This window comes from Bombus impatiens, unplaced genomic scaffold (assembly GCF_000188095.3).
Source record: "Bombus impatiens unplaced genomic scaffold, BIMP_2.2 scf_0361, whole genome shotgun sequence".
Classification (NCBI taxonomy): Eukaryota; Metazoa; Arthropoda; class Insecta; order Hymenoptera; family Apidae; genus Bombus; species Bombus impatiens.
The window spans coordinates 313,719-339,861 of record NT_176780.1 but is presented as its reverse complement, the minus strand read 5'-3'; the positions used below and the strand labels follow the sequence as shown (position 1 = coordinate 339,861).

The following is a 26,143-nucleotide window of genomic DNA, read 5'->3' as shown; positions in this document are numbered from 1 at the left end:
CGAACCATGATCATAAACGTATAAGGATAGCTACTATAATAAAAGTCCCTAACTTTACATAGCCCGATATTTTTCATATTGAATGTTTTACAAAAGTTAAATATATTTCATTGTAATAATTAAATAACGGTTATTAAATGATTTTAATAACTATTCAATGAGTTACTCGATAATTTTATATCAGAATATCAGAATAAAACTTTCAATTTTTCTTTCTTTTGATTTTCTACCTATAAAAATTTTTTAAAAATTATTTAAATCGTTTTGTAAATTATGTGATATGTTATCATATCGTTACATACAACCATTTGATTTTTATTCTTATGTACTGAGCTTAATAATTTCAGTGTATAAGATTTTGAATCAATATTAATTTGTTTTAGACTAGATCTTTATTTGTATTAAATTCAAGCAGCTCTCTCTTTCACAGATGTTTTCACGCGGCATTGAAAGCCAAAATTCAGATCATATGATACTTACTCACGTATTTATTTTCTTTGTTCATTGTTTTCCATTCATATTTAATGATTTTCAACTTCTAGTAGAGTTTTTTAAATTTAAGATATTCAAATTACTATTATTTTTATTAGTTATAATTTTTTTGTTTCCTTAATGGACAGTGAATAGGTAATGGATTTTATTTTAAATTCGTTATACATTTCATAAAACACCGTAAAATTGCAACGATTTAAATAAATTATATATGATAGTAGAATTGGCGTTCGTAAAATATTGACAACGATATTTTACATTGAATATTATCATAGTATTTGTACATTTAAACTGTTCTATTTTTACATTTCTAATATGAAACAATAATAAAATTTGTAATAGATTTCAATATTTTGAATTATACATTACAATAAAGAGTCGAATAAAGACAGTTGTGAACCACTGAAGATTGTGGTGGATGTAGAAGAAGCACATTGAAACACATTTGTCAGTGATCGTGAAAGCGATTGTTGGCCGGGTGGATTGTTGTGATGGTCTGTTTGATTAAACGTGAACAATGTCTAATTTTTTACGAAGTTTGGTTTTCGGAGTGTTTCTTAGCCTCGCGAACGCCAGCATGCCTCATCCATGGTATGAAACTTTACCCGCGGTGGCCTTAGATTATAAAGTTCATATTGATGCCGGAAAAGAAGATTGTTACTTTCAATATGTTAATGCTGGCGCTACTTTCTACGTAAATTTCCAGGTATACAGTTAATTTTCACACGATTATTTCATAGAAAGTATTTTTTTTATTCACTTATTCAAATTGAGGATCAGTATAGTATAATATCAACGAATATTTTTCGTACAAGTTTAAATATGTATAATCTTGTGATTTATCTGAATATATTTAACCATATGGTTCTATTCTTTAAGCGTAAATTCTTAGAGATTTTTAAATATTCGAAAAAAAGAGAAAATAAGAAAATTTTTAAGAATATTTATAAATGCAGGTGGTACGTGGTGGAGATAGAAAAGCTGGTTTCGCAGTACGAAATCCAGAAGGAGTAATAGTTCATCCTTATCAGTGGCTTCCTAACTCAGATTATCAAGATACTGTGAAAAATGCTGGCTATTATAGCATTTGTATAGATAATCAGTTTTCCAGATTTGCTTCAAAATTAGTTAATTTATATATTACAGTAATCAGGTAATAAATACATATATGTATATACATTTTAAAATATATAATGTTGCAAAGTATATCTTTTAATTATAGTCCATAATTTATATATTTATTTATTTGATACAGATACGATGAATGGGATAAATATTCAATGGAACTAGAAGAATTAAATCTTTCTGTGGAAAACTTTACAGTAAGTATTTATTATTTTCACTTCAAAGCGACAATTTGTTCATGATGTGTTTCTCTTTCCTAGTCTGCAATAATCAATGTGGAGAAAAACATTAATGAAATGCTCCAAACTCAACATTTGAGCAGAAGTAGAGAAGCTCGAGATTTAAATTTATTATTGGATAATAATTCTTATGTCCAAACATGGTCTATTGCCCAAATAATTGTCATAATGGTAACAACAACGATACAGGTATATTTTGTAAGAAAATTATTTGAAGTGAAACCATCTAGATATTCTAGAGCAGGTATATAAACATTGTATCATTGACATATTGTATCATTGTAATTGTGAGCGCGATTAACGAACAAATTTTGTGCGTTTATCGCGGGAAGGATAATAACGAATATACTGGATTGTTTATTTAGGATGTAATAGAAGACAGTCTATTTTGTTTAAGTTAAAGTTTGCTGTACTGTCAGGATACGATATTCTTCTTTTCTCAGAAAGAACTGGAAAGCCTGCTTTGTAAGACTGTACGTGTCATGTCCTATTTTTGCATAAACAAAACATTCCATTGATTGTTATAAATTATTCAAATATTAATTTCATTTGTTTTTACTCTCAGGCTTTTAGCTAAAATATATGAAGTACAGTTATAGATTGATGAGATTATTAGGGAACATTTATAATAGTATTTATATTAAGACAATAAATAATAAGATACTTTTATTATAAACATGTTTTCAGTTTTGACTAATCCTTACATTTATTGTTATTTATGTGAGAACGATACGGATTAGATTATTGTAGAATCTGATTTATTAAAAATTGCATAAATTAATAATCGATAGTTGAATCATTATTCATTTAATGAGTCGCTGATTGTTGTTTTGCTCTTCGTTGTAATGCGTTTCCGCTTAGTGTAAGAAAACGATGTCTCTGTTTAAGGTTTTTTGCACGAACATGTTCTGAAGCTACTTCTTTCGTATAATTTCCAGGAAACCAGCCCTGTTCACCATTTAACAATTTTCCTCCTTGATACCACCCATCTGACATTTTCCTAAACACGTTTATAATATCACCTAAAAGCAACTTTTTGCGTTAATTGAAACGCAGGATCGGTCAAAGTAGATTAAGTAGTCTTTTCATAAAAAATATTATATACCTGGATGCAATGACAATTCGTCCGGTTGATTTGGAGAGTAATAATATAAAGCTACTACTTGAGGACAATCCCACACTTCGTAAAGAGTTTCTTCTGGCAATCCGCGTTTCGAGGATGAAACTGCTTCCAGCCATCTTTGTCTTTCTGTGTCGCTTTCACACGTTAATATATATTCGATCTGATGTCCAGAATAATTTTCTAAGAGCGTCAACAGCATCGCATTGCGTCCAGCAAATGGCGAGTCTTCAGGAACTGGTTCTAAAGCGATTAAACTTCTCTTACAAGTATCTATAACGGTGTACATTTCGTCGTGAGTACTGTGACATAGAGAAAAAAAACATACGTTATACGAAACAATAATTTTCTATTTTATAGCAGAGCAGGAGAATGCTATTATGACGAAAGCCCATACTTAGATTTCTGTTTTGCGACTAGAAGAAGATCCGTGAGCAATAATAAATAAAGTGGCGTCTTGTTAAATCTTTTTCCAAACGTGAGTTTGTATTCCGCATCGGCTTTTGTCGATAGTTGTACGGTTGGTCCACTTTTAACCAAATGTTTCCCTTTTAATACAATTGGTTTAATTTTTGCGGAATATTCCAATTTTCTGTTAAAATAAAAATTCTTGTTTAATATATATACACATATATGGAAATAAATAGGGAAGATTGCGATACAACTTTCTTGGGCTATATTACGCCGTAAACATTACCGTATTAAATTTTCCATTTCGATTTCTTTCGCTGCGGTACTGGCGCCTTCGTTACATTCAGCAACGACGTAACTTAAACTCGACAAAACTTTTTCCCAATATGATCTATCTTCACATTCTACTGGCAGTTTAGAAAGAACCGCATCGGCCAATAAAGGAAGCCTGGATTCACATACTTTTTAATAATTTACATGCTTTTGTCGCGTTCATTCGTTATTCGACATGTGTGAAATCTTAACATTTAAACAGAATTTATTTTACCTCGTTATTCGCTGCATCGGTAACATTAAAAATGAGTGCAACGACAAACTTTGACAAGTCGAACGAGCTTCTATTTGCGATATGGTTTCTATAAATTTTGAACCTTTTCGTGTTCTGGAAAAATTAATTCACCGATATAACTTTATCACCATCCGAAGGAATTATTTTCTACTTACCTTAAATCTTTAAGAGTCGTATCTATGCTAACTTGATTAGAACAATACGCTACGTAAATATCTAAACATTTGTCGGTATATTTAAGCAACACGTCTGGCAAACCGTGCAACATGGGATCGTATCTCCATACAGCTTCTAGTTCAGCTAAAAACTGTTCCGATGCTTGCAATACGCTAGGAATACCGCCGAACAGTTTATCTTTCTCGAACGGAGTTAAAATTTCATCGAGTGAGGGTTCGTTGAGAAATTCGTTTTTTAGGACACGTAGAGAATTCAAATAGGACGCTTCTGAAGTAAGAATCTCGAATTTCGCTTCTTGAACCTTCTTCTCCTCCGTACTTAGTCGTTCTAGTAAAGAGTAAAACGTGATCTTGGATAGACTTTGGATAAAATATGAAAATTCAAAACAGCAACAATGTAACGTGTCGCTTACGTAAAAGACCATTATTTATGACTTGTGGTGTTTGACACCACAACGTTCTATGTCCCGGTTTTGCCAAATCCGTAGTAGATCGCGACGGGATCATACCCTCGACCTGATAATCGATAATAGATAGATAATTAGACTGTATCGGAAGCATTTGAATATTCCGAATGGTCTGTAATATAATACATTACCTCCTCGTAATCGTCTGAGCTGAAGTCGGACGCGATCCTAGCAGCAGCTGCTGCATAAAATTGATAGAGTGGTTCTTGATCGACGAGTACGCTGTAGTGGTCTAGAGGAATTACGTGAGAAATTAGGAAGATCAAGAAAGAAAGGAGAGAGAGAGATATATATATAAGTTTCAAACACTGACTTACCCATCTCGTCATTGGTATTGCTATACATTGGTTCCTCGCTTGAATTTTTGGACGCTGAGAGATCGTTATCGCCATTCGCGGAATCGATGTAACCATTTAAGTAAAAGGTTGAAAAAGGTCCGGTAACGGTTCTTTTAAAATGTCTGGCAAAACTAAAATATCTTCCACCGTCTAAATTCGAATGATCGTTGGAGAATTCCTTACTTTCGTCGCAAGAATGACCGTCGTCGACCGTAGTTCTCTTTCGCATGCGGCCCAGACTTCCTTTGGTAATACTCCATGTCCTTCGAAGCATCTTTATTCTTTTACCAAGAGTTCGAGTCAGACTAACTTCGCGCGGTGGTGGAGGATTCGGTCTTGTGGGTGCTTCCAAATACGCGATCACTAATCGATCGGAATCTATCGGAATCTTTTGTTCTGTTTCGGTACTTTCGTATTCTCGCTCCTTTGTCGTCTCGTCGGTTGTCGTCTCCGCTTCCGAATCTGTGCAGAAGTCGTCCGGCTGGAAGGAATGGAGACTCTCGTACGTGCTGTCATCGGATGTATCGTCTGTAAAACGTTAATGACTAAGTCGATGAAAAACGAGACGCGCCCGCGCTATGTTCCAACCTCTACCTGCCAAACTAGTAGGAAAGTGGTTTTTTGTTTTAATACGATTTCAAGGTAAATCATAGAATTTATTAGATCTCTTTTCTAAGATTGATTTTGAGATACATAGAAAATCTTTTCTTCCCGTAAGACAGACGGACAAACAATCGATAGAAATTCGTTGTTGTTTAACAGTATATGAAAATTTTAATCAGCGCAACTTCCTAAAATCTTGCAAGGACCTTCGTGAACGTAGCACGATGTTTCCTGCGTGTCCACGTCTTCGTCTAGGTCGATGACCCTCATTTGAACAAGACCCTGTGTTCTCTGTGGATCTTGTTGCGTCGTTCGGTCCTCGCTTTCTTCTTTCTTCCATTCTTCGATATTCTGCGTACAGCCAACGAGCAACACCGATCCGTTGCCAAGGCTGACAGCCACTTAAAATCATCGTTCACGGTCAAGCGTTACTATGTCGTTTTCTTACCGCACACACGTGTACAAATACATATGTATATGGTGTGACGTGATGTGGTGCGATGTGGTATAACGTGGGGGTGTGTGTGTGTGTGTATGTGTGTGGTGCTCGACATTTGTCCAAGTTTCAAACGTTAACAGGAAGATCGAGAAATCGAGAAATCAAAGAGGAGAAGGGGACAGGTAGAAGCCATGGTGCATCGGATGAATAAAGTGAAATTATTTCGATCGTGAGTCGCGTGTAATTTCTTTTTACTTTCATTTCTAAACACAGATCGTCTTGTCGGATCTCGTTGAATAACTCTCGCGATCGGATACTTTAAAACGTATTGCTTGTTCAGAAAAATAATTAAAATCTACAATATATATATATATATATGTATATTTCCGAACGAACGAACAAAAGCGACGAAAAGAGATTTTTTTATTTCCAGTATCTGAATGGCGAGCGAATAAGTTGAGATCAGTCAGACAAAAGGGATACGTTGTAAACGGTTTCGTGCTGTTTATGTCTTGGACAAACCTCGATTTTTGTAAAGTCTTTATCATGTCGTGTATAAAATAAAGTATCGTACGAAATAACCGACGTAATTTACCTTGTGTATTTGGTCGTTGGAAAGTTTTCAAGGTCTGTTTCATTTCCACGACATGTCGACTCGTTGCGGACGAGTCTCGCTTACGAATACCGATGGACGAATATCAAATTCGTGTCGGAATTAAGTAAAAGACTAAGCAGGTAGCGATGATCAAGAAAGAATCGTATCGTTGTGCAATCGACGAACGAAAAATCGCGCGAAAGTATAATAGAGAGTTCCGACACGATACGATATGAAGTAGCGCGACGCTACACGATGCGACGCAAACAGCGCAGCGTCTCGGCCGTGACTGACACTGAGAGAGCGCAATACGCGCTTTCACCTCCCTCATCTGTGTGCTCGAGTCCGGTTTCCAGGCTGAATTCCTCGATAAAATATTTTCACGCGCATCGAATCATCGCCTACGTTCTGTCTATTTACTATCGTCTATCCCACTGTTGCTAATTCTTACAAGATATCGATGAATCGCCTTAGGTATGGGCAATATGCCCGTGAAAGCGATCGGAAGGATTGATGCGGTCTCTCCTCCTTCTCAATTTCTCTTTTAATTCAGGAATAACAACTGTGTCAAACATTTCGAACAAAAAAAATTTCAATGGGCAAGTCTCGTTCAGATAGAAAATTCATGATCGGTCGATTACGTGCAACCGTTTGTAGATTGTCAGCGATGTTCGTTCATCGCGAGACATGTGAGATACGACAAGTAAGTATGTATTTAGGTAACTTTTACTTGGAGCAACCGACTATTGTTCCAGCGATATAACAGCACAATGCACTCCACAAGCTGTCCCATAGCCGTTGATTCCAGAAGTCTATTTCTTTCTTTTACTTTGTACGTTTTTCGCTCTTTTACTTCGAGATTCTCAATCTCGAACCAACGAGATTATGTACGAAGGCAAAGGAAGTCACAATCGATGGAAAATTTTCACTCCGTTCATTGCTGTATGTTTCGATTTTGAACATTATCTTGACATATGATTCGTCTAATTTAAGAATGCAAATAGCGCTGAATCAATTATATGGTCAGCTTACTCTTGTTACTGTATATACCTACGTATACTATTCACGTGTCGCGTGAACCAGCGGAAATTTGTAGCAAATGTTTCGTTTTACGCTGTCTAATACTTTTGAAAAAGAAAAACGACGTGTATATTGATCGCATCGAGCATTGAAGCCTCGTCGATGTTTCAACTCTTTGTGCTATACGAACTCTTAAATGGGAACAAGATATTTTTTGAAAATCAGTTTCATTGAAAATCTCAGAAACGTTCATCGTCTGTGAGATACGACAATTTATTCACGACATCGCGTTTGTACATAAAATGCCTAAAATCGATCACCTGTTAAACAATTATAGAAACAACTATATACCTGACATTACCGATACACATATGACGTAATTTCATCTTAGAATATTTTTATAATATTTTTGCAATAACTTACCACGAAGCGTAGACTCGCATGGCTTCGACGACGAATTGAAGTCTTTCCTTGATATTCTGGATCGTTGTTTTCTCATCATCCGGGACCATCTCTGACCCGACCTTTTTCTACTCGAAACGACTTGCGTCTCTATCCTTTTTTCATCAAGAGAAAAACTATTTTCTAGAGAAATGATAAGGAAGTATTTTGTCGTATCCGATCTTACTTACGACGTGTAGTATTTGTTTGCAAATTGAGACAGCCCGATCATACTCGAATCCTCTAAATCCTCCCACTCGGATTCTTTGCCGCACATCCAACTCGATCCCAAGATCGAACCTATCGTAGAGCCGGTATAAAGGCTATTGACTCGCTCTTCGCTCGGTAAACCGACGTCATCATATACATCTTGGTCGTTATTTGATACATCGATATTTTCGTCTACGCTAGAATATTCGTTAGTGACGAATAGTTCGCTGCTTTCTTGCTTCGCTTCGTTATCGCAAATTTCGATCTCGTTGTCCTTAAAATCGTTTACTGCGCAACTCGGACCCATAACGTCGTCGTAAATATCATCGGAATCTTGGAAAGCAGTCGAAGATTCGCTGATACGATTCTCAGTAACGTGTAATGCATCAGGCGTGCCCACATCGTCGTAATCGTCCTCCTAATTAATGCATTAATTAATGCATAATTAATGCATCGTAACGCAACACGAAAGAACCCGATAATTCGCTATAAACCGCCAAGCGATTATATTTCTTAAGATAAACAAAAACGCAATATGAAAAAGCTGAAATGACGTCGCGTTCTGATGCGGCCGACATTTATGTATCAAATAACTGGCGAACAAAGAATTAGAGAAACACGTCGATTCGCTGAACATTAATACATCGTACACACACATTGGATTATCACCTGGTTGTTAAGATTCAGAGGTCCAACGTCGTCGTATACTTCACCTACGGCGTCTTCGATATTTTCGGTATTTTCATTGGGGATCGTCCGCGTATTCTCCAGAAGGAAATTCTTAGTCCGATTGCTCCAGAGAAAACTGGAATTGGCAGGTAATTCGGTACACGGCTCATACGCTAGTTCGTACGTTGTGTCACTCCCCTCGTGTATATTTGCCCGATATTCGTCCGTTTTCACCTGCTGGCTTAACTCCAATAGTTTTGCCGAACGCGTTTGCAACTCGGATAATAATTGGCGTTTTAGGGTTTCAACATTGAGCCCGTCGTTTCTTCCTAAAATTAGAAAATATTATGATTAAACGAGACGAAGAAAATGGATATCTAAATGAGAAAAGTAATCCCAAAAGAGAAAACGTACGTTTGGCTTTCTCATTTGATTTATCAACGACCGACGACGTTGCATCGAAAGAAGTCGACTCTGCGACGATCGACGACGACGATTGGCCGCTTCGTTTTTCGGCCATTGAATTTTCGTAGTTCGTTGCAACGAGAAGAGGTAAGGTGGCGCACTTTTGCTCGTGTGTAATTACCACTTGCCCCAAACTAAATCTGATCGTGTTTTCGTTCGAAACCAGATTCGGATTCGTGGCGGACGCGATATGAACAAAATTCGTCGGCGAAGAAATTTTTAGATATTTCAATTCCTCCCGAGAAAGACTTTTCGATCTGTATCTGCCGTTGGAATTTATCCCTATCTTTGTATCTACCGATGATGAAATTTTCAGAGAATTCAACGATCGACTCGGAATACCTTTTTCCTTCTGCTTTCTCTTCCCTTTTTGTCCCTTTACCAGATATTCCGGTACGAAATGCAACACATTTTTCGCAAAATGTTTCTTCTTTTTCCCGCAGTTTGGAAATTCGTTGCTAAAGAGCAAACTTTTCGCTAACTTTCCATCCGAAAACGTTCCCACTAAAGACTGTCCGTCTAAGGATAGTCTCATGTCCGAATAACTCTTGCTAGCTAAATCATTGGTAGATTTAGATTTGACAAATACATTTTTCGTGCACGAAGTATCTTCCTCGTTCTCGAGACTCTCTTCGTCATCGTTCGTTTCTGCCTGAAAGTTGCAACACGCGTCCGTACCGATCACCGATTCTATTTTCTCATAATCGTCCGATGGAGATCCATTTTTGTCGTTCGTGGAACTCGCTGCTACATCGTTCGCGATATAACAACAATAACTGGAATTACGTGCAATTTCTCCGGCATAGGTTTCCTCGGAAATATCAGTCTCCGACGCGCTATCTCTTATCAAAGTATCCTCGATATCGCTGTTATTGGTCCAATTGCATTGCAAACAGGCGATATCTTTTTTTAGATTAGGCTCGATCGCGGTGACTTTCAACCGCGTTTCTTGCGAGTCTGGCTTCGACGACGACGACGACGACAACGGCGATGCAACCACAAGGTATTTTGCATGTTGCTTCGATGAAGGACACGTCGCGTCGACCTGAACGAAACGTTTCACGCGATTCATTAGTTTGCGTATATACAGGGTGGTTGGTAATTTTTTTTTCGCCCGTTTACATGCCTTTGTCGGAAATCAAGTTCTTCCGGTCAAATCAACTAGTTCCTCTGGTTCAAATTCCTCTAGAAATTGCAACTCGCAGAGCGACGGGGCGGTTACTATTTTGAAACAGTTAGGATTGCGATTTTTATCGTATTCCTTGAAACCGTATCCGCAAAACCGTTATAAATGTCTTAACTATAGTATAAGTAGGTAGGTATACAGGGTGGTTGGTAACTGGTGGCACAAGCGGAAAGGGGGTGATTCTACGCGAAAAAAGAAGTCGAAAATATAGAATAAAAATTTTTCGTTCGAGGCTTTGTTTTCGAGAAAATCGACTTTGAATTTTCGATCGATACGCGTGCACTTTATCACGTCTCGTTATAACGGATCTCACTGTAGATCGTTGTCTTGATGGAAAAAATAAAAAAAGAAAAAAGTAAAAGAAAAGAATTTTTATTCTATATTTTCGACTTCTTTTTTCGCGTAGAATCACCCCCTTTCCGCTTGTGCCACCAGTTACCAACCACCCTGTATACCTACCTACTTATACTATAGTTAAGACATTTATAACGGTTTTGCGGATACGGTTTCAAGGAATACGATAAAAATCGCAATCCTAACTGTTTCAAAATAGTAACCGCCCCGTCGCTCTGCGAGTTGCAATTTCTAGAGGAATTTGAACCAGAGGAACTAGTTGATTTGACCGGAAGAACTTGATTTCCGACAAAGGCATGTAAACGGGCGAAAAAAAAAAGATCTCGTCGGTCGGTAATTAACGGATGTAAGTACGAGGAACAAGGCGATAGTACGAGTGCGATAAGATAACGAAGTGATTTTGAATCTGTTACCAAATCAGTCGGTCAGTAGAATTCAAACCGAATGGCGAATAACGATCGTTGGAAGCTAACAAGCTTCCAAGCCACTCCTTTATTAGCATCGTTTTAACTTTCGCGAACTCGCATCGCGATGGAATTCCAACTACCCCGTTCGTTGTGTTTTTCCAACGATTGTGAAATGACAAACGTGAAATAGCGCTGACAGTTGCGAAATTGCAATTTTATCGAGCTGAAAGAAATCGTCTGGAAGTTGAACACCTATTAAAGAACAATTAACGCGAACCTTGAAGCTGGATCTCTTGGCAATCATCTCAGTATGAATTTTCCCCTGCTTCATCGACTCGTTCGTTGCTTTGGTCGTAGCGTTGCTATCATCGTTGATAGGTAACAATTGCAAAGGTAACGTCGCTCTCTTCAGAGCCAGACTATCGAGAGTCGCGTAAAGAATTTTCTCCGAAGTTGGAGATGGTTTCCGGTCTCCGTGGAGAAAACTCCTATTCGCAACTGGTACAATACTCATCTTTTCTCTTACTTCAACGTCAGCCAGTGGTATCATATGTTAATTAGTCATTACCGGTTCACCAAAAGAATCGTCATTTTGTCATGTTACTATTGTGAATACCTTTTATTTTCAAAGTTGATTTCTCGATAACGACCACGCGAAAATCATAGTCCAACTGTATAATATCGTGTCGCATAATGAAGAAAGTCCATGGATGCGCTGTTTCGACGATCCAGCGATAACGAAAGGAACACGATCTGTTATCAGATACCGGCAAATACCCGTGTATGTTATTAAGAATTCGATTGAATTTATCTACCTTTTTTTTCGATGCTATGCAACGTGACACAGTAGTCGCCGCATACGTGACAGCAACAACTTTTTCTCCACTGTCAGCACAAATTTTTAACATAATACGATCGATATCATACGATAGCTGGTCAAACAACGTTGATATCTTTGATACGTAATGCTTGTTAGAGAGCAATCGCGATTAAACGAGAACGCGGTCTGGCCATATCTTTGTCGACTGTGTCGCATCGAATGCCGTAGAGATCACGATTCTCAGAATGAACAACTAAGCCTGTCTGCTGTTCCTTCGTAACGTGTAACATTCAAAAAGACACATTGCACGTTTTGTCGATCGTTCGTTATTCGATGCCCGTTTTCTCGAGCGATACGAAATACATATCACCGTTTATTAAATAAACGATAAACGCAATCGCAACAATCAAAATATTTTTATTCTCGTTGAATTTCCTTGTTCACGGTGTGTACTTTGTCCGCTTGCCGAGATACTTGAGATATTTCACACCAAACTTCCTGACTTCCCATGCTACTGTTACTCTTTGATTCTCTTCCCGTATTGGTTAATAAACAGTAAACAATCACAAAATTTATTCGACACTCGATGTAAAGAACTTGTATCGTTAACAAGGCCACGGATACATTTGCCGCTTACAAGTATATTTATACCGACGATACCGTTCATCGGATAAATCGCAAACACGATGACAGACGTGTCTGTCGAGCACTAGTGTTAGCTGGCCGCGTACTCTTCCGAGAGAGAGTAACACTGTCCCGATCGAACTGATCGGCGATCGAGTGACAAATCACGCATACTCGGTGAATTTTGAAACCACTTTGCTCTGACTGCGCGCGGCCGCGATCCCGCGTACACGAAATCGGTCGTCTCCGTCGGTTTTCGTTGCTACTCGTCAACCATTCCCGTATTCTTCAAATGATTCACCCTCCCTGTTCTCGTAGCTTCATGAGTGCTATTTCTGTACTTTCGTCCTATGGCATGTAGCAAATTTTATTCTGCGGTTCTAAATACCAACGAAATTATCCTCCTTGTCTTCCTTTCTTTATTACGTTTATCATCTAATCTTTTTTCGATATTTACACAATCAAATTGCTTCTATCCGATGCGCATCTATAAAACATCTAATTCCATATTGTCATGTATAATTTCATCATCGTACAACATACGTGCTAAGAAATAGAATTCTCCGTGTAATCTGTGCGATACGTTCGAGAGATTGAAACTCATTTCGTTCAGTTTCGAAATTCTGAAATTCAGCCTGAGCTTCGATGTACACATGGTCTTCGAACACGGCCCTGAGGAGCAGAGATTCTCGTGCACAGCAAAGTTAGGGAAAGGTAAAACGATGTATCAGGTAGTCAAGAATTTCTACATTCTTGCGTAGCTGAGTATTGGGTGATGATGTGGCAGGTTGGCCCCATTCTTTCCAGGCGGTTTTCGTTGACTTGGTCTCCCATCGCTGGACCGGACCAAATCATGCGTATCATGACATTGTTTCTCAAAAGTAGATCAGCGAGCAACCATCCTAATTTATATATAAATTCGTTTTTAATTATTATAGACATAATTCGAAAATTTAGAGCTAAAGGTGCACTAAAATATCGCACCTTCGGTAGTATCGATAAAAATTTACGAAGCCAACAATTTGTAAACTATTGGTAGTAAATTATATATGAAATATATAAATCGGCTTAAAAACATCGACATGGATTGATTATTATTCGTAGATGTATGTACGTACTAAGTTTTTTTAAATCTTACATGTACCTCTTTTTGTCATTGCCAGTTATGTAGCATAGTTGGTAAAAAGGTGGGGACTCCAGAAGCAATATTTAATCCATGCATAGGTAGATCCATTGGTCACTGGCAGTACTTAACCGAAAGCTACCATTAACTGCTAAAAAGGATGTCTCTTGATCAGGTAATTACGATTTTATCGATTCAATACTTTTCGGCGCGTTCGGTTTCATTTATGTGACTATATTCGGTAAATAAATCACTATGTATTGATACAAGATCGGATTGTATAATTGTAAAAAGCAGAAAGAAAAATTTATTATAATAATTGTTGTTGTCATTTGTGATAAATAGTTAATGCTTAAGATTGCTCAGTAGGAAGAAAACGAGGAACTATGATTTACGTAAATAATATATTACCAATTTCACTCATTCACAAGAAATTTATTTTCTAACGATATTTTCCTATTAGATAACGTAATGATTCAAAGGTGAAATTTTGTGCAACGTCATAATTTGTCTTCCATTATTCAGTAATGTCTTGTGCTATAAAAGTAAATAGGAAATTTAAATATTAAGGAAAATACAGTTACGAGCATCTGCAATAACTAATATGACTAGATAGTACATAATTGTATATGTGATTTTGTAGAAATTCGAGCAAGCAACAGAAGCTGTAAAAGCTCTTACCAAACGTCCTACTGACGAAGAATTTTTAGAATTGTACGCGTTGTTTAAACAAGCAACAGTGGGAAATATAAATACCAGTGAGTTATTACATACATGTTTAATACATATTATATAAGAAGTATATGGATTATGCTTATCTTACTTTGTATAAAATTTTATGCAATTATTTTATTTATATCATTCCATTATTCTGTACAGCGAGACCTGGTATGCTGGATTTAAAGGGAAAAGCAAAATGGGACGCATGGAAATCGAAGGAAGGTATGTCGCAGAACGATGCGAAAGAAGGGTACATTAAATTCGTGGACAAATTGTTGGAGAAATATAAATAAAGTGTTTAATTATTTTGTTATCCAAATACGACGCTGTATTATATCGGTGTATGACTTTATATGATTTATATTTCGAAATAATATTTTGAAATAAAATTGTTATTTTGGGTTATCTCTAAATTGTTCTTCTCCCATCTTTTAAATTTTAACTATTAAATTAGGTCCGTCGTCAATTACGTATTTTTAAAATATGACACTTATGGGTTTCATATTTATAAATTCCCGCGCTTGAAAATGCGGTCCACTGAATGTCGTTATAATCGCGTTCTTCATTTCTAAAGTCGTATACGATCTATCTTTTCCATTTCATTTGTAAACAAACTTTAAAACAGATATTCGCGCGTTGATCTCATTAATTTATGAGTGGATACATTATGTGATGTACAAAATGCACAAGATATAAATTTGATGTATAAAAAAATCTTAATGCCTTAATGGATGTTCGATAAATCTGACGTTCAAAATGATCATCTCAGCTTTAGACAAAGACACAGTGAAACTAATAACTACCACTCAAGTTATAACTTCGATATCTACTGCTGTAAAAGAATTAATAGAAAATGCGTTTGATGCTGGTGCTAAAAATATTGAAATTAACTTGGTACACATTAATTTTCTTATTCTGAGCACATTTTGTTCTTTAATAATTACTTCAAAGAACTTAAAAATTTTTATATAAAGTTCATATTTTTAAAAATGTTAGATAGATAATGGATGTACATTAATAGAAGTAAAGGACGATGGATGTGGTATTTCAAAAGTAGATGCTCCTTACATGGCTTTATCGTCTTACACATCAAAATTGTCTAGTTTCTCCGATTTAGGTATGTAGTTATATTACAAAGAAAACATTTACATAGCAATGCATAATATGATTTTGCATTTATAATCATACTATTATTTGTAGAATCTTTAGAAACATATGGATTCAGAGGTGAGGCTTTATATGCATTGAGTGCAGTATCAGATCTTACAATCATATCAAAAACAGAACAAGATGAAGCAGCTATATCTTATACTATAGATCATAATGGTCATATCATAAATTCAGAACATTGCCACAGATCTACAGGTAGCAAGACAACTTCAAATATTTTGCTTCAAATTTTTTAAATATACATTTATATATCTCTGTTTAGGAACAACTGTACAAGTTAAACAATTATTTAAACAAATGCCAGTGAGAAGGCAAATAATAACAAATTTAAAAAAAGCTACTCAAGACATTAGAACTTTGGAGTCCTTAATAAAAAGTTATGGAATATGCAAATTTAATGTACGAATAAATTATAAAGTAAATAATAACATAATATTTGCAAAACCTAGTATAAGTAATCTTGAAGAAGCAGTTACATATACTCTTGGTAAAAAAATAACATGCTGTATGAATTGGATAGATATTACAGATACAGATGTAATTATATACAAAATTTTATGTATTTAATACTATATTTCATACTTTAATATATGAAAGTATATGTTTTAGATTAAAATTAAAATAATGGTTCCTTCAAAGATGACACAAGCAACTGAAGTGTTACAATCCGGAGGACAATATATTTTTGTAAATGATAGACCAATTAAATATAAAGAATTAGAAAAGGTATATATCTTACTTAGCCTTTCTTTTAATTAGATGATGCAGTTTCAAAGAATTTAAGAGTTATTTCCAGGTAGTGATTAAAATAATTTTCGAGGCATTAGGACAAGAATTGTCATCAAGGAAAAAACCAATATTTCTTGTATATATTTTAATAAATGCAGCAAACATAGATGTTAATCTAGAACCAAATAAAACTTCTCTCCTTTTTAAGGATCAGGTAGTTATATTTGCAAAAATGGTTAATTGTATACCTTTTTAAAAATTTATATGATGTATATTATGTGCACAGAACGTGGTTATCAATATAATAGAAAAATATCTAGAAAATTTTTATGGAATACAAAGAGAAATGCAACCAGAAAATAATTGCGAAAGTTCATTTACTGATTATCAAGATTATACACAGAAAGTAAACATTAACAATACTGAAAATGAGGAACCTGCATGCAAAAAACGAAAATTACGCTTAGAAGGAAATTTTGATAAACCTATTGAAAGGAATATAAATACCGATGAAAATGTAATAAATAATTTAAATTCTACCGAGATTAATAATTTCGAACATAAAGGACAACCGCAAATTTCTATAAATATGCAAATTTGTAATGACGAAAGTGCTGAAAAATGTGGAAAAAAAGTAGATGGCTTCAATGTTCAATTACCATCTCTAGATTTAAGTGAATCAGATTCAAATGAATCACAGAATTTTGCATTGACTCATTCCAATAACGATATTTCTCATAATTCAGTGTTAGTATTTATAATATAGGATAAAAAATATAATCTAATTATTTTTAATATATTTTTTACTTTGTATAGTCATAGTAATACAAAAGAAAACACAGAAGATACTCCACCATTTGAACTAAGTCCATCATCTGAAACATTCAGTCAGTTACCTATAGTAGATCTAGGTGAGGATTTTGTATTGTTCGATTCTTCTAATACAAATACAGATGAGAAAGAAAATAAGATAAAAAATGCAGAAACAAACACTTTGCATGCAGAAAATAAATTGAATATGAAAAAGTCAATTACATTAAAAGAATGGAGTAAAGGACACGTATCTGGGTTGAAGGTAAGATTTATAAGAAATCCAATTCATGAAATCACATGAAATATATTCAAAAGTGATTTTTACAGGGAGGTACGGATATAGAATCTTACAATTGTATAGAACCAAAGGAGTCACCAAATATCAATCCACATACAAATTTATGTGCAGGTTTTCTTAAATTTTCAAAATATGCCAGGTCAGAAGGTAAAAGTATTTAACATACACAACTTAATTTAAATACGAAATATACATATTAGATCTGTATTCTTATTTTTAGTGATAGAAAAAGATTCTAATATGACAGCACCTCAAATTGCCTATCAAATAACTAATCTTTGGAAAAAGTTGTCACCTGAAGAACGTGGATACTATAGAGACCTGGCACACGATGAGAAATCAGAGCACAATAAAAGCAAAGTGGAAACAAAAGAAAAATGTATAGTAAATATTAATAAGAATAAAAATAGACTATTAAAAGCATTGGAAAAAATGAAAACGATGAATATGGAGAAAAAAGAAAATTTAGTCATGAGAACTACTGTATCTTGGGATATAGATTTAAAAAAAGTTACTGAAAATTTTCTAGATAGGTAAATATTGAAGATCGTTATGCATTAATGACACTATTATTCAACATTTAATATAAACATTGCAGTCCTCCATGTGAAAATACTGACATTGTTGTTGTTGGATTATTACGTACAAATTTATGGATTGTTTATAAATCTGCACATATTTGGATTTTAGATGCTGAAAATCTTAAAAAAAAATTACATATAACTGATATGAATGTGAATGAGGTAAATTAGACAATAGCACATCAAATATGCAGTGTTATTCATATTATTATTCCATCTGGTTATTTATTACATAAATTTTTTCTCTTATAGGATAATGCTAAGAATATAGAACAACTTTTACAGCAATGGTTTTCAATAAAAAATGACTTATCTTTATTACATCCTATACATTCATTAACACAAATCAAGGATACTGTTTAGCTTAAAATGTTGTAAACATTATTTAAATAATAACCCTGTTAAATTTTAAATATAGATGTTTTTTTATTTTTATGTTTATTTAACATTTAACGTAAATATAGCTAGTAGTTTATTATAACAAACTATCATCTGCCGTGTGTAAGCGTAATTTATTATATTATATTACATTATATATTAATCTTTAATATCTTTTTCACGTTTAATTTATTAAAGACACACGTTGAGACACGCGATAATGAAGATATCACCATAAATTCTGATTGGTCAATATGTATGAAGTGTACTAAAATATTTTACTAAACATGTACATGAGTTTCCCTTCTAATTAAAATTAACAATTCTTTTGAATAAAAATGAACATTCCTTATTAAATAAAAATCTTGTTATACAAAAAGGTTTATATAAGTACTAATATTTTTATAATTTATTTGTTAGTAATATCTTATTTTAATACGTACATATTGCGGATGGAATTTTATTACTATGTGAAGAGAATGATATGTATAAAATATTGAAAAGTTAATATTAAATTTTATATGCCTATATAAAACATATCAAACACGTATACTGTATATATAAAACTATGTAGTTAATTGATGTAAACGATAATATAAGAACAATAATATCTCTAAAGGTTAAGTCGATAATTTAAGTAATAGTAGTAATAAGATTTGATTGAAGAGACGGTTGAAGGTTGGAGTTTTCAATCTATATATTTGAAGTTTGTGGTGGATTGTTGGCTGCCATCTTGGACCTCGGTCGTTTGAGAAGCCGGCCGCCCGCAAAAATCTTTGAGTTTCACGCGTTCGCGCGGCCTCACGTATTCCCTAAGCAGGTTGCGTGGTTTCACGACGAATTTAGAGATCTGCTGCGGTCAAACTAATCAAGATTCGGGTCCGGAATGTATTAGGTGAGTCCAGAATAAGTCAACATTAATTTCCTGATTGCGATGGCGTGTGATTTATCTCGTACATGTGTGTTCGTGCCTTGTGCTTGTGCGTGTTCTAATCCCTGTTGCGATAGTAGATTAATTTTTACCTACATTTTTGATCTTTAACTTAAATACCAATTTTCCCTATATGCCAATTGTGCTTGTATATATAGAATTGCTCTTTTGCTAAATCACAACTTCAAATCACAGAAACGAATTGATAGTGTTCTGTGAGCTCACAATCAATAGACTTCTAAGGAATATGCAGTTCATTCGTTGTAATCGGTGAACACGTTTTAAACTTTGTTAGTTTCTTATATCAGGATTCAGTTTTTTCTTTGGTTAGTCTGCTTGCTATCATATAATTATTTTTAGTGAAGTTGTTTTGATTCTTCTAACCATATAACTCCTTTTTGTAATTACACTCAGTTAAATATCATATAGATATTTTTAATAAAGATACTATTAGATAGTTTATAAATGAATTTATTTGTATTCTGCAGAATTTATATTACAAGAAATTAAATTAAATGTTTCAATTATAACTCAATGAGGTGCTTATATTTTCTTTACTATGTTATTTTAATTACGTTGCAACTATTATTGATTTTTAATTGATACACATAATTGTCAATTTATTTGCATCGAATGTAGTATAGATGTATTTAAATATTAGAATTTACTCATTTATTGTTTTGTGTCAAGTTAAGTAAAAAGTATATAAGAATCAAGAGAATGTTTAGATTTATGATTAAATATTGCATTGTATTAATGAATTTTTCAATGTATACATGAATATAAGTGCAATATTGAGTTGCCTTAATAGATACTATTATCATTGATATTATAAATTATATTATTGACACTAATATTTTAATATTTGATTCAGTTCATATGTAAACATAAGTTAGTGTTTAGCAAAAGACTATTACACATTCATATATTACTCATCAATTTTTTATATTTCTCTTATTAATTTAAAATATGTTTAATTTTAATATGATTTTTTTTAATGACTCAGGTGTATATTTGTCCTCGCGCATTTATAACTGGGTGAGTGGAAGAGATAAATTAACTAGCTTTTGTAATTTTTCAATAGACAACAGTGAAAAAATAGCAATCCACAAAATAAATAGTAGTAGTGATATATCAGAAAAAATGGCACTACCCAGTAGAGCGCGAGTCTACACAGATGTGAATTCACACAAATCCAGAGATTACTGGGACTATGAATCCTATGTTGTCGACTGGGGGTAAGTGTGCAATAAAACATTCTGTGTGTATTTAGATAAATGTATCTATATTTGTGCATATCTATGTTTGTATGTATATATATTTGTGTATTTCCCTCATTTTATTTAATTGTAACAAATTTTTTGTTATATAGACAACAAGATGATTATCAACTAGTAAGAAAATTAGGCAGAGGAAAATATAGTGAAGTATTTGAAGCCATAAATATTACAAATAATGAAAAATGTGTTGTAAAAATTTTAAAGGTAAAATGAATAAATTATGTTTTAGTAAGCGAATTATAATTAGCCGAAAACTCTAATTTTCATGTGATTTTAATGTCTAGCCTGTAAAAAAGAAGAAAATAAAAAGGGAGATTAAAATCTTAGAAAACCTCAAAGGTGGGACCAACATAATTACACTCCAAGCTGTTGTCAAAGATCCGGTGTCAAGGACGCCAGCACTGATATTTGAACATGTGAACAACACAGATTTCAAGCAATTATACCAGACGCTAACAGACTACGACATAAGATACTACCTCTACGAATTATTAAAAGTGCGTGTATTGTTAAGTGCAATGGAACAGTCCAATGTGAATCTTCGAGATTATTATTTTGATAGATGTAGGTGTATATCATAGGTTCAAGGAAGAGTTCGAAAATATTTTATTTATACAAATTCATTTTTTCCCTCTATTACCATTGTTTTATTTAGTATTAGTATTTTTAGATAAAAAAATACTTCATATGAAATTTATTTTATCTTTATATTTTTATTTTGCTTATAACTATATCTTTACTCTTTCAATGTTATGATATTTGAAATTTAAGTATTTAAACAGTTATAAACTTGCATATATAAATTTTCTATGTTTCTTTCTTTCTTATGCTTTTTATTAGTTTATTCTGATCATGAAGTACAATAAAATATAATAATTTTAGAAGTATCTTATCTCAAAAGGGTTAAAAGTGAATATACTAAATGAAAATATGATGTAGTGCCTTTCTATAAAAATACTGAAATTGTTCTTTCTTATTAGTCAAAGCATATAAAAAGAATCCTTAGTTTCAGAAATTTTAAAAATTTTCGGACTCATGAATATTTAAGTAAGTAATGTGTCGATAGTGTTTGATCCATTTTGCATCTGTGGTTGAATAAGATGTAAAACGAAAGAGAAAATCATTAATAATGTACAAGAAATGGTTGTCTCCTTTTTCTGTTTAGGCATTGGATTATTGCCATAGTATGGGAATAATGCATAGGGACGTCAAACCGCACAATGTTATGATAGATCATGAAAATCGGAAGTTACGGTTAATTGATTGGGGTCTAGCAGAGTTTTACCATCCAGGTCAAGAATACAATGTACGAGTAGCTTCGCGTTATTTTAAAGGTCCAGAATTACTTGTAGATTATCAGGTTTGTGTGCAATTTCTCATATCTTTAACTGTATGTTATAAGTAATTTATGGATAATATGGCTTCTTCTTCTGTATTGCAGATGTATGATTATTCATTAGATATGTGGTCCCTTGGATGCATGCTTGCAAGTATGATATTCAGGAAAGAACCGTTTTTTCATGGACACGATAATTATGACCAACTAGTGAGAATTGCAAAAGTTCTCGGGACTGAGGAATTATTTGAATATCTTGAAAAGTACCATATTGAATTGGATCCTCGTTTCAATGATATTTTAGGTCGACATTCACGTAAACGTTGGGAACGTTTTATGCATTCAGAGAATCAACATTTGGTATCGCACGAAAGCCTTGATTTCCTTGACAAACTTTTGCGTTATGATCATTACGAAAGACTTACTGCACGCGAAGCTATGGAACATCCTTATTTTTGTAAGTATTATGAAGTATATTTAAATTTTGCGCTATAAATTTTAACAGAAAATATGAATGATGTGATACTTCGAAAAACCGATAGTTTCATTTTTATTTTTCCATTCTCTTTCACTTTAGATCCAATAGTAAAAGATCAAGGTCGATTAAACATGGTATCATCGTCACCTACTCCCATAACAGGTTCGTTGCCTGTAGGTGAGTAACGGCCCAGGTAATGTCACCACCTCAATTTCCAATTTATAATTATTTAACCATATCATTCACGTATTGTTGAATCGACCATGAGAATCCCGTGAATATTCATTCGCATCTACGAATATGATGCGTATCAATTGAACATCCATGAAGTTTGTATTGATTCGAATTCACAACTTCTATTTTACGATATTTATAAAAACAAAGAATGAGAAAGAATGCCGGGAATATGAACACGTCGTGTTTGTATTGTAATGTACGAATACACGCAGTTCTGTTGGCATTCAATTGTTGACATCGTCCGGCACTGTAGAATTTGACTAATTCGCAATGATAAACACTGTTCTTGTAAAGTGTTCAAACGTTGAGCGTGGAAACACATTTATGTTGAAACAAATCCTTGCTATTAAGTACGGAAATTTTTCCCATTGCGAATTAGTTAAAGTAAACAACTGTGTTACGCTTTACGCAAAGTCATTCCAGGCATCTAAATAACCAGAGCAAGATGTACTACATTGTGGCCAGAATACAAACATCCATTAGTAATACTTCTTTGATCTAAAATTTCAGGTGTATGGAATGACCAATGCGACTTATAGTCATATTATAAAGAAAACATACGAAATAGAATAATGTCGACCGTTAATAATGCAAAACGATCTTTTTTGCAAGTAATATATGTTTTATTTTTCGCGGTACATTATATTTCAGAATTTCAAATATTCTTGACTACTGATTTTTTTTATCTTCTTTCTGTTTCTTGAAATAAGAAGATCGTTTCAAATGGTCGTAATGTGACTAAAGATGCGACTAAACAAATGTTTGATTTGAAATATTTAAATGATTCAAGTCTATGTCGTTTAGTATCGATTAATGTATGATTAGAATGAAGCGTATAAAATGCTGATTTTTCTTATATTGTCGCATCAGAAGATCGGTTATAGTGATACCTCGCCGATTATGCGATGAATGCATTTTTCCCTCAACATTAATGATGGGAAAAAGTCGCACGCACTAGAAATAATACCTGGAAGAAAATGTTTGATTCCTCCTTGACAAACAATAAATATTATAGAAATTTATTTATTTAGATTCGGATCTGACTAGCTTTATATAATAGTCTCCAAAACCGTAAATACATTGGAACAGAATAATCGATACATAGAACGTTCAGCAAATAACAAATGAAATGTGCAATCGTAATGATAGTTTCGAGAAAGAGTGTGTCAGATATACACTATTTTCAAAATCTGTCGATGATTAGTAACTAATAACAGATACGTATGTAGTATGTTTTCTATAAATAAGTCGATCCGTATTAAACGACAACTGGACTTGAATTGCTCAGTCATTTCAAAACAGGCATCTTTTTAGTCAGTATGCGTATTTATAAGGAGCGTGCGAAGAATCAAACATTTTCATTTAGGTATCGATACTTCGCGCGAGGGGCTTAATCCCATCCCTAAGCGTGACTGTGAGCAGCGTACCGGTTCGTGGAATAAACCGACTGAAAAATGTGGCAGGACAAGTTGGAAATGGGACTCAGAAAACGATGAAGTATTCATCACATCCGTTTCATCCATAACACATGGTTTACGACTTTTGGTTAGTTACAAACTAAAACCTTTCATTCCACCCAAACTTGCAAAATTAAGAAGAAGAAAAGTATTTTGTATGATGGCGGACCACTCTTTATGTAAATGGCAATTATATGTTGACGTGGTGTATAAAGTTCTACATTTTAGACATTCCTTGTTTTTTATCCTGGGTATTACTTAAAAGAATTTACGTTTGTTGTGTCAGAAGCAATCCATTATGTGCGACCGAGACCTTAAATGGCACAAATGAGGAGCAAATGATACGTTTCAAAACTACTATCGATTCTACTATATTGCAAATAATTTAGGAACGGAAGAAAGTTTAGAATATTAAAATGAAATCTATCAAAGTATGTGCTCTGTCCATATTGGCCGGTGTGCATGTGCCATTAATAATTGTATGTTGCTTTTCTCTATTTTTTTAATCTGTCATTTCTGTTGTTTTCCTTTGACGCTGCTGCTAATGTCACGATCACGGGAAATTTGTAAATGCATAAAGATGCGATTAGATCATGTTATGTCACTTCGAAGATCGTCCGTCATAAGACATTATAACAAAAATGATGCAGAACAAAAACTATATGTATTTGCATCCACACAAGCGCGTACGACACACATACACATAGCACATACGTGCTTACACTTAACATGTACCTTAGGCCGCTCGATTTAGTACTTTTAACGATGATAAAAATGTTCGTTTATATCTGATACAATGATAGTTGAATAAAATGTTTGTTATAGCCAAGTACTCTTTGTGCTCTGTGAATACCTGTATATCCAGTAATAGATGTTACCAAAGTACTGGTAAAGACTTAATTGATCAAATTTTGAGAACATGATATCCACATTTCTATGACCATTTCGCCGTTTGTATTTAGAAAAAGTAAGAGAGAGAGAGAGAGAGAGAGGAAAAGAGAACTGTTAAGATTTTCAATTTAATTTTCATACATTGATCAAAACGAGAATTCACAGGCACCTTAAAACACTTGGCGCCAATAAAAGCCTACGTACATGAACAAGACACACGTCGATAAATGAAAAAAAGAAACATTCGTATTGCTGTACATTGTGAGCTTAACGCGCTGGTCAAAAACTTAATGTCAATAACACCCACTAAATCGATCGAATTATTTCGAATACAGCATTACCAATGTGTTTCTTATTCAGTATGTTTATAAATTGAACATGTAATTATTTATATACGACCGTAAGTCAGTTTATTGTGTACATTTCAAAAATTTTCTTTGAGAGGAAGAAAAGGAGAAAGAGAAGAAGAGTGACGTACTTTTAAAGAATGTATAGGAATAGAGCACACTCCACTTGTAAACCATGTCCTTTCGTATTATTTCGAAAGAATTCGTCAGTTCCTATACGTATAAATTATGCATAAAGTACGGTCAATTCAATATATATATATATATATACACATATATATATATACAAAATAATTTTACATATGCATATATATATATATAATACATGCACACACATATAAATATATATACAAGTGTGTGTATATGTGTGTATATGTATATATATATATACAAACACGTAGCATATTATAAATGCGTACCCTATCAAGCGGAGTGTGGATTTGAATTCGAAGAGCGAGGTATGCTCTCGAATATTATCGGTTAAAGAGTAATGTTCGCTTCTTATTCTGATCATTGCGCCGTTTTTGCCTTATTATCATGTATTTAAAGATTTTATATGTATATATATATATGTATATTTTATTTTTCAATAATGCATAAAAAAT

The 26,143-nt window shown here is 33.8% G+C and overlaps 5 protein-coding genes across 13 annotated transcripts; 4 read left to right on the top strand and 1 right to left on the bottom strand.

Moving 5' to 3' along the window:
* The first annotated feature begins 853 nt into the window (after window positions 1–853).
* LOC100745781 (transmembrane emp24 domain-containing protein 5) lies at window positions 854–2,532 on the top strand. Its single transcript, XM_003489653.3, has 4 exons — window positions 854–1,198; window positions 1,449–1,645; window positions 1,748–1,814; window positions 1,878–2,532. Exons 1-4 carry the CDS (start codon window positions 1,010–1,012, stop codon window positions 2,106–2,108), a joined length of 684 nt encoding a protein of 227 aa, XP_003489701.1. The 5' UTR covers window positions 854–1,009; the 3' UTR covers window positions 2,109–2,532.
* Window positions 2,533–2,597: 65 nt separating this feature from the next.
* LOC100749682 lies at window positions 2,598–14,026 on the bottom strand. Of its 4 annotated transcripts, XM_012385843.3 has the most exons (16): window positions 13,914–14,026; window positions 11,603–13,671; window positions 9,328–10,423; window positions 8,914–9,242; window positions 8,226–8,662; window positions 8,017–8,150; window positions 5,746–5,940; window positions 4,916–5,464; window positions 4,730–4,830; window positions 4,545–4,647; window positions 4,111–4,459; window positions 3,935–4,048; window positions 3,674–3,835; window positions 3,374–3,568; window positions 2,962–3,278; window positions 2,598–2,878 (listed from the first exon to the last, which is right to left on the bottom strand). In XM_012385843.3, the coding sequence occupies exons 2-16, from the start codon at window positions 11,873–11,875 to the stop codon at window positions 2,664–2,666; spliced, it is 4,569 nt and encodes a 1,522-aa protein (XP_012241266.1). In that variant the 5' UTR covers window positions 11,876–13,671; window positions 13,914–14,026; the 3' UTR covers window positions 2,598–2,663. The 4 variants fall into 4 exon arrangements, with proteins under 4 accessions (XP_012241266.1, XP_012241267.1, XP_024223532.1 ...); XM_012385844.3 differs by lacking the exon at window positions 5,746–5,940; XM_024367764.2 differs by lacking the exon at window positions 13,914–14,026 and having other exon boundaries at window positions 9,328–10,465; window positions 11,017–11,651.
* Window positions 10,272–15,017, top strand: LOC100745658 (acyl-CoA-binding protein homolog). Its single transcript, XM_003489652.4, has 4 exons — window positions 10,272–10,381; window positions 13,933–14,067; window positions 14,536–14,650; window positions 14,772–15,017. Exons 2-4 carry the CDS (start codon window positions 14,053–14,055, stop codon window positions 14,903–14,905), a joined length of 264 nt encoding a protein of 87 aa, XP_003489700.1. The 5' UTR covers window positions 10,272–10,381; window positions 13,933–14,052; the 3' UTR covers window positions 14,906–15,017.
* A 115-nt stretch (window positions 15,018–15,132) lies between these two features.
* LOC100749563 (PMS1 protein homolog 1) lies at window positions 15,133–18,612 on the top strand. Of its 3 annotated transcripts, none has more exons than XM_033320809.1 (12): window positions 15,133–15,506; window positions 15,609–15,729; window positions 15,813–15,977; window positions 16,045–16,199; window positions 16,392–16,508; window positions 16,579–16,725; window positions 16,798–17,258; window positions 17,328–17,586; window positions 17,652–17,769; window positions 17,843–18,155; window positions 18,221–18,365; window positions 18,456–18,612. In XM_033320809.1, exons 1-12 carry the CDS (start codon window positions 15,369–15,371, stop codon window positions 18,564–18,566), a joined length of 2,250 nt encoding a protein of 749 aa, XP_033176700.1. In that variant the 5' UTR covers window positions 15,133–15,368; the 3' UTR covers window positions 18,567–18,612. The 3 variants fall into 3 exon arrangements, with proteins under 3 accessions (XP_033176700.1, XP_012241269.1, XP_033176701.1); XM_012385846.3 differs by having other exon boundaries at window positions 15,369–15,506; window positions 16,045–16,319; XM_033320810.1 differs by having other exon boundaries at window positions 15,377–15,506; window positions 15,587–15,729; window positions 16,045–16,319.
* A 662-nt stretch (window positions 18,613–19,274) lies between these two features.
* On the top strand, window positions 19,275–25,292 carry LOC100745536 (casein kinase II subunit alpha). 4 transcript variants are annotated; one of them, XM_012385847.2, is made up of 8 exons: window positions 19,275–19,476; window positions 20,519–20,750; window positions 20,885–20,996; window positions 21,077–21,289; window positions 21,958–22,152; window positions 22,234–22,585; window positions 22,706–22,783; window positions 24,210–25,292. In XM_012385847.2, exons 2-8 carry the CDS (start codon window positions 20,656–20,658, stop codon window positions 24,560–24,562), a joined length of 1,398 nt encoding a protein of 465 aa, XP_012241270.1. In that variant the 5' UTR covers window positions 19,275–19,476; window positions 20,519–20,655; the 3' UTR covers window positions 24,563–25,292. The 4 variants fall into 4 exon arrangements, with proteins under 4 accessions (XP_012241270.1, XP_012241271.1, XP_033176741.1 ...); XM_012385848.3 differs by having other exon boundaries at window positions 22,706–22,799; window positions 24,210–24,292; XM_003489651.4 differs by having other exon boundaries at window positions 19,277–19,476; window positions 20,597–20,750.
* The last annotated feature ends 851 nt before the right edge of the window (window positions 25,293–26,143 follow it).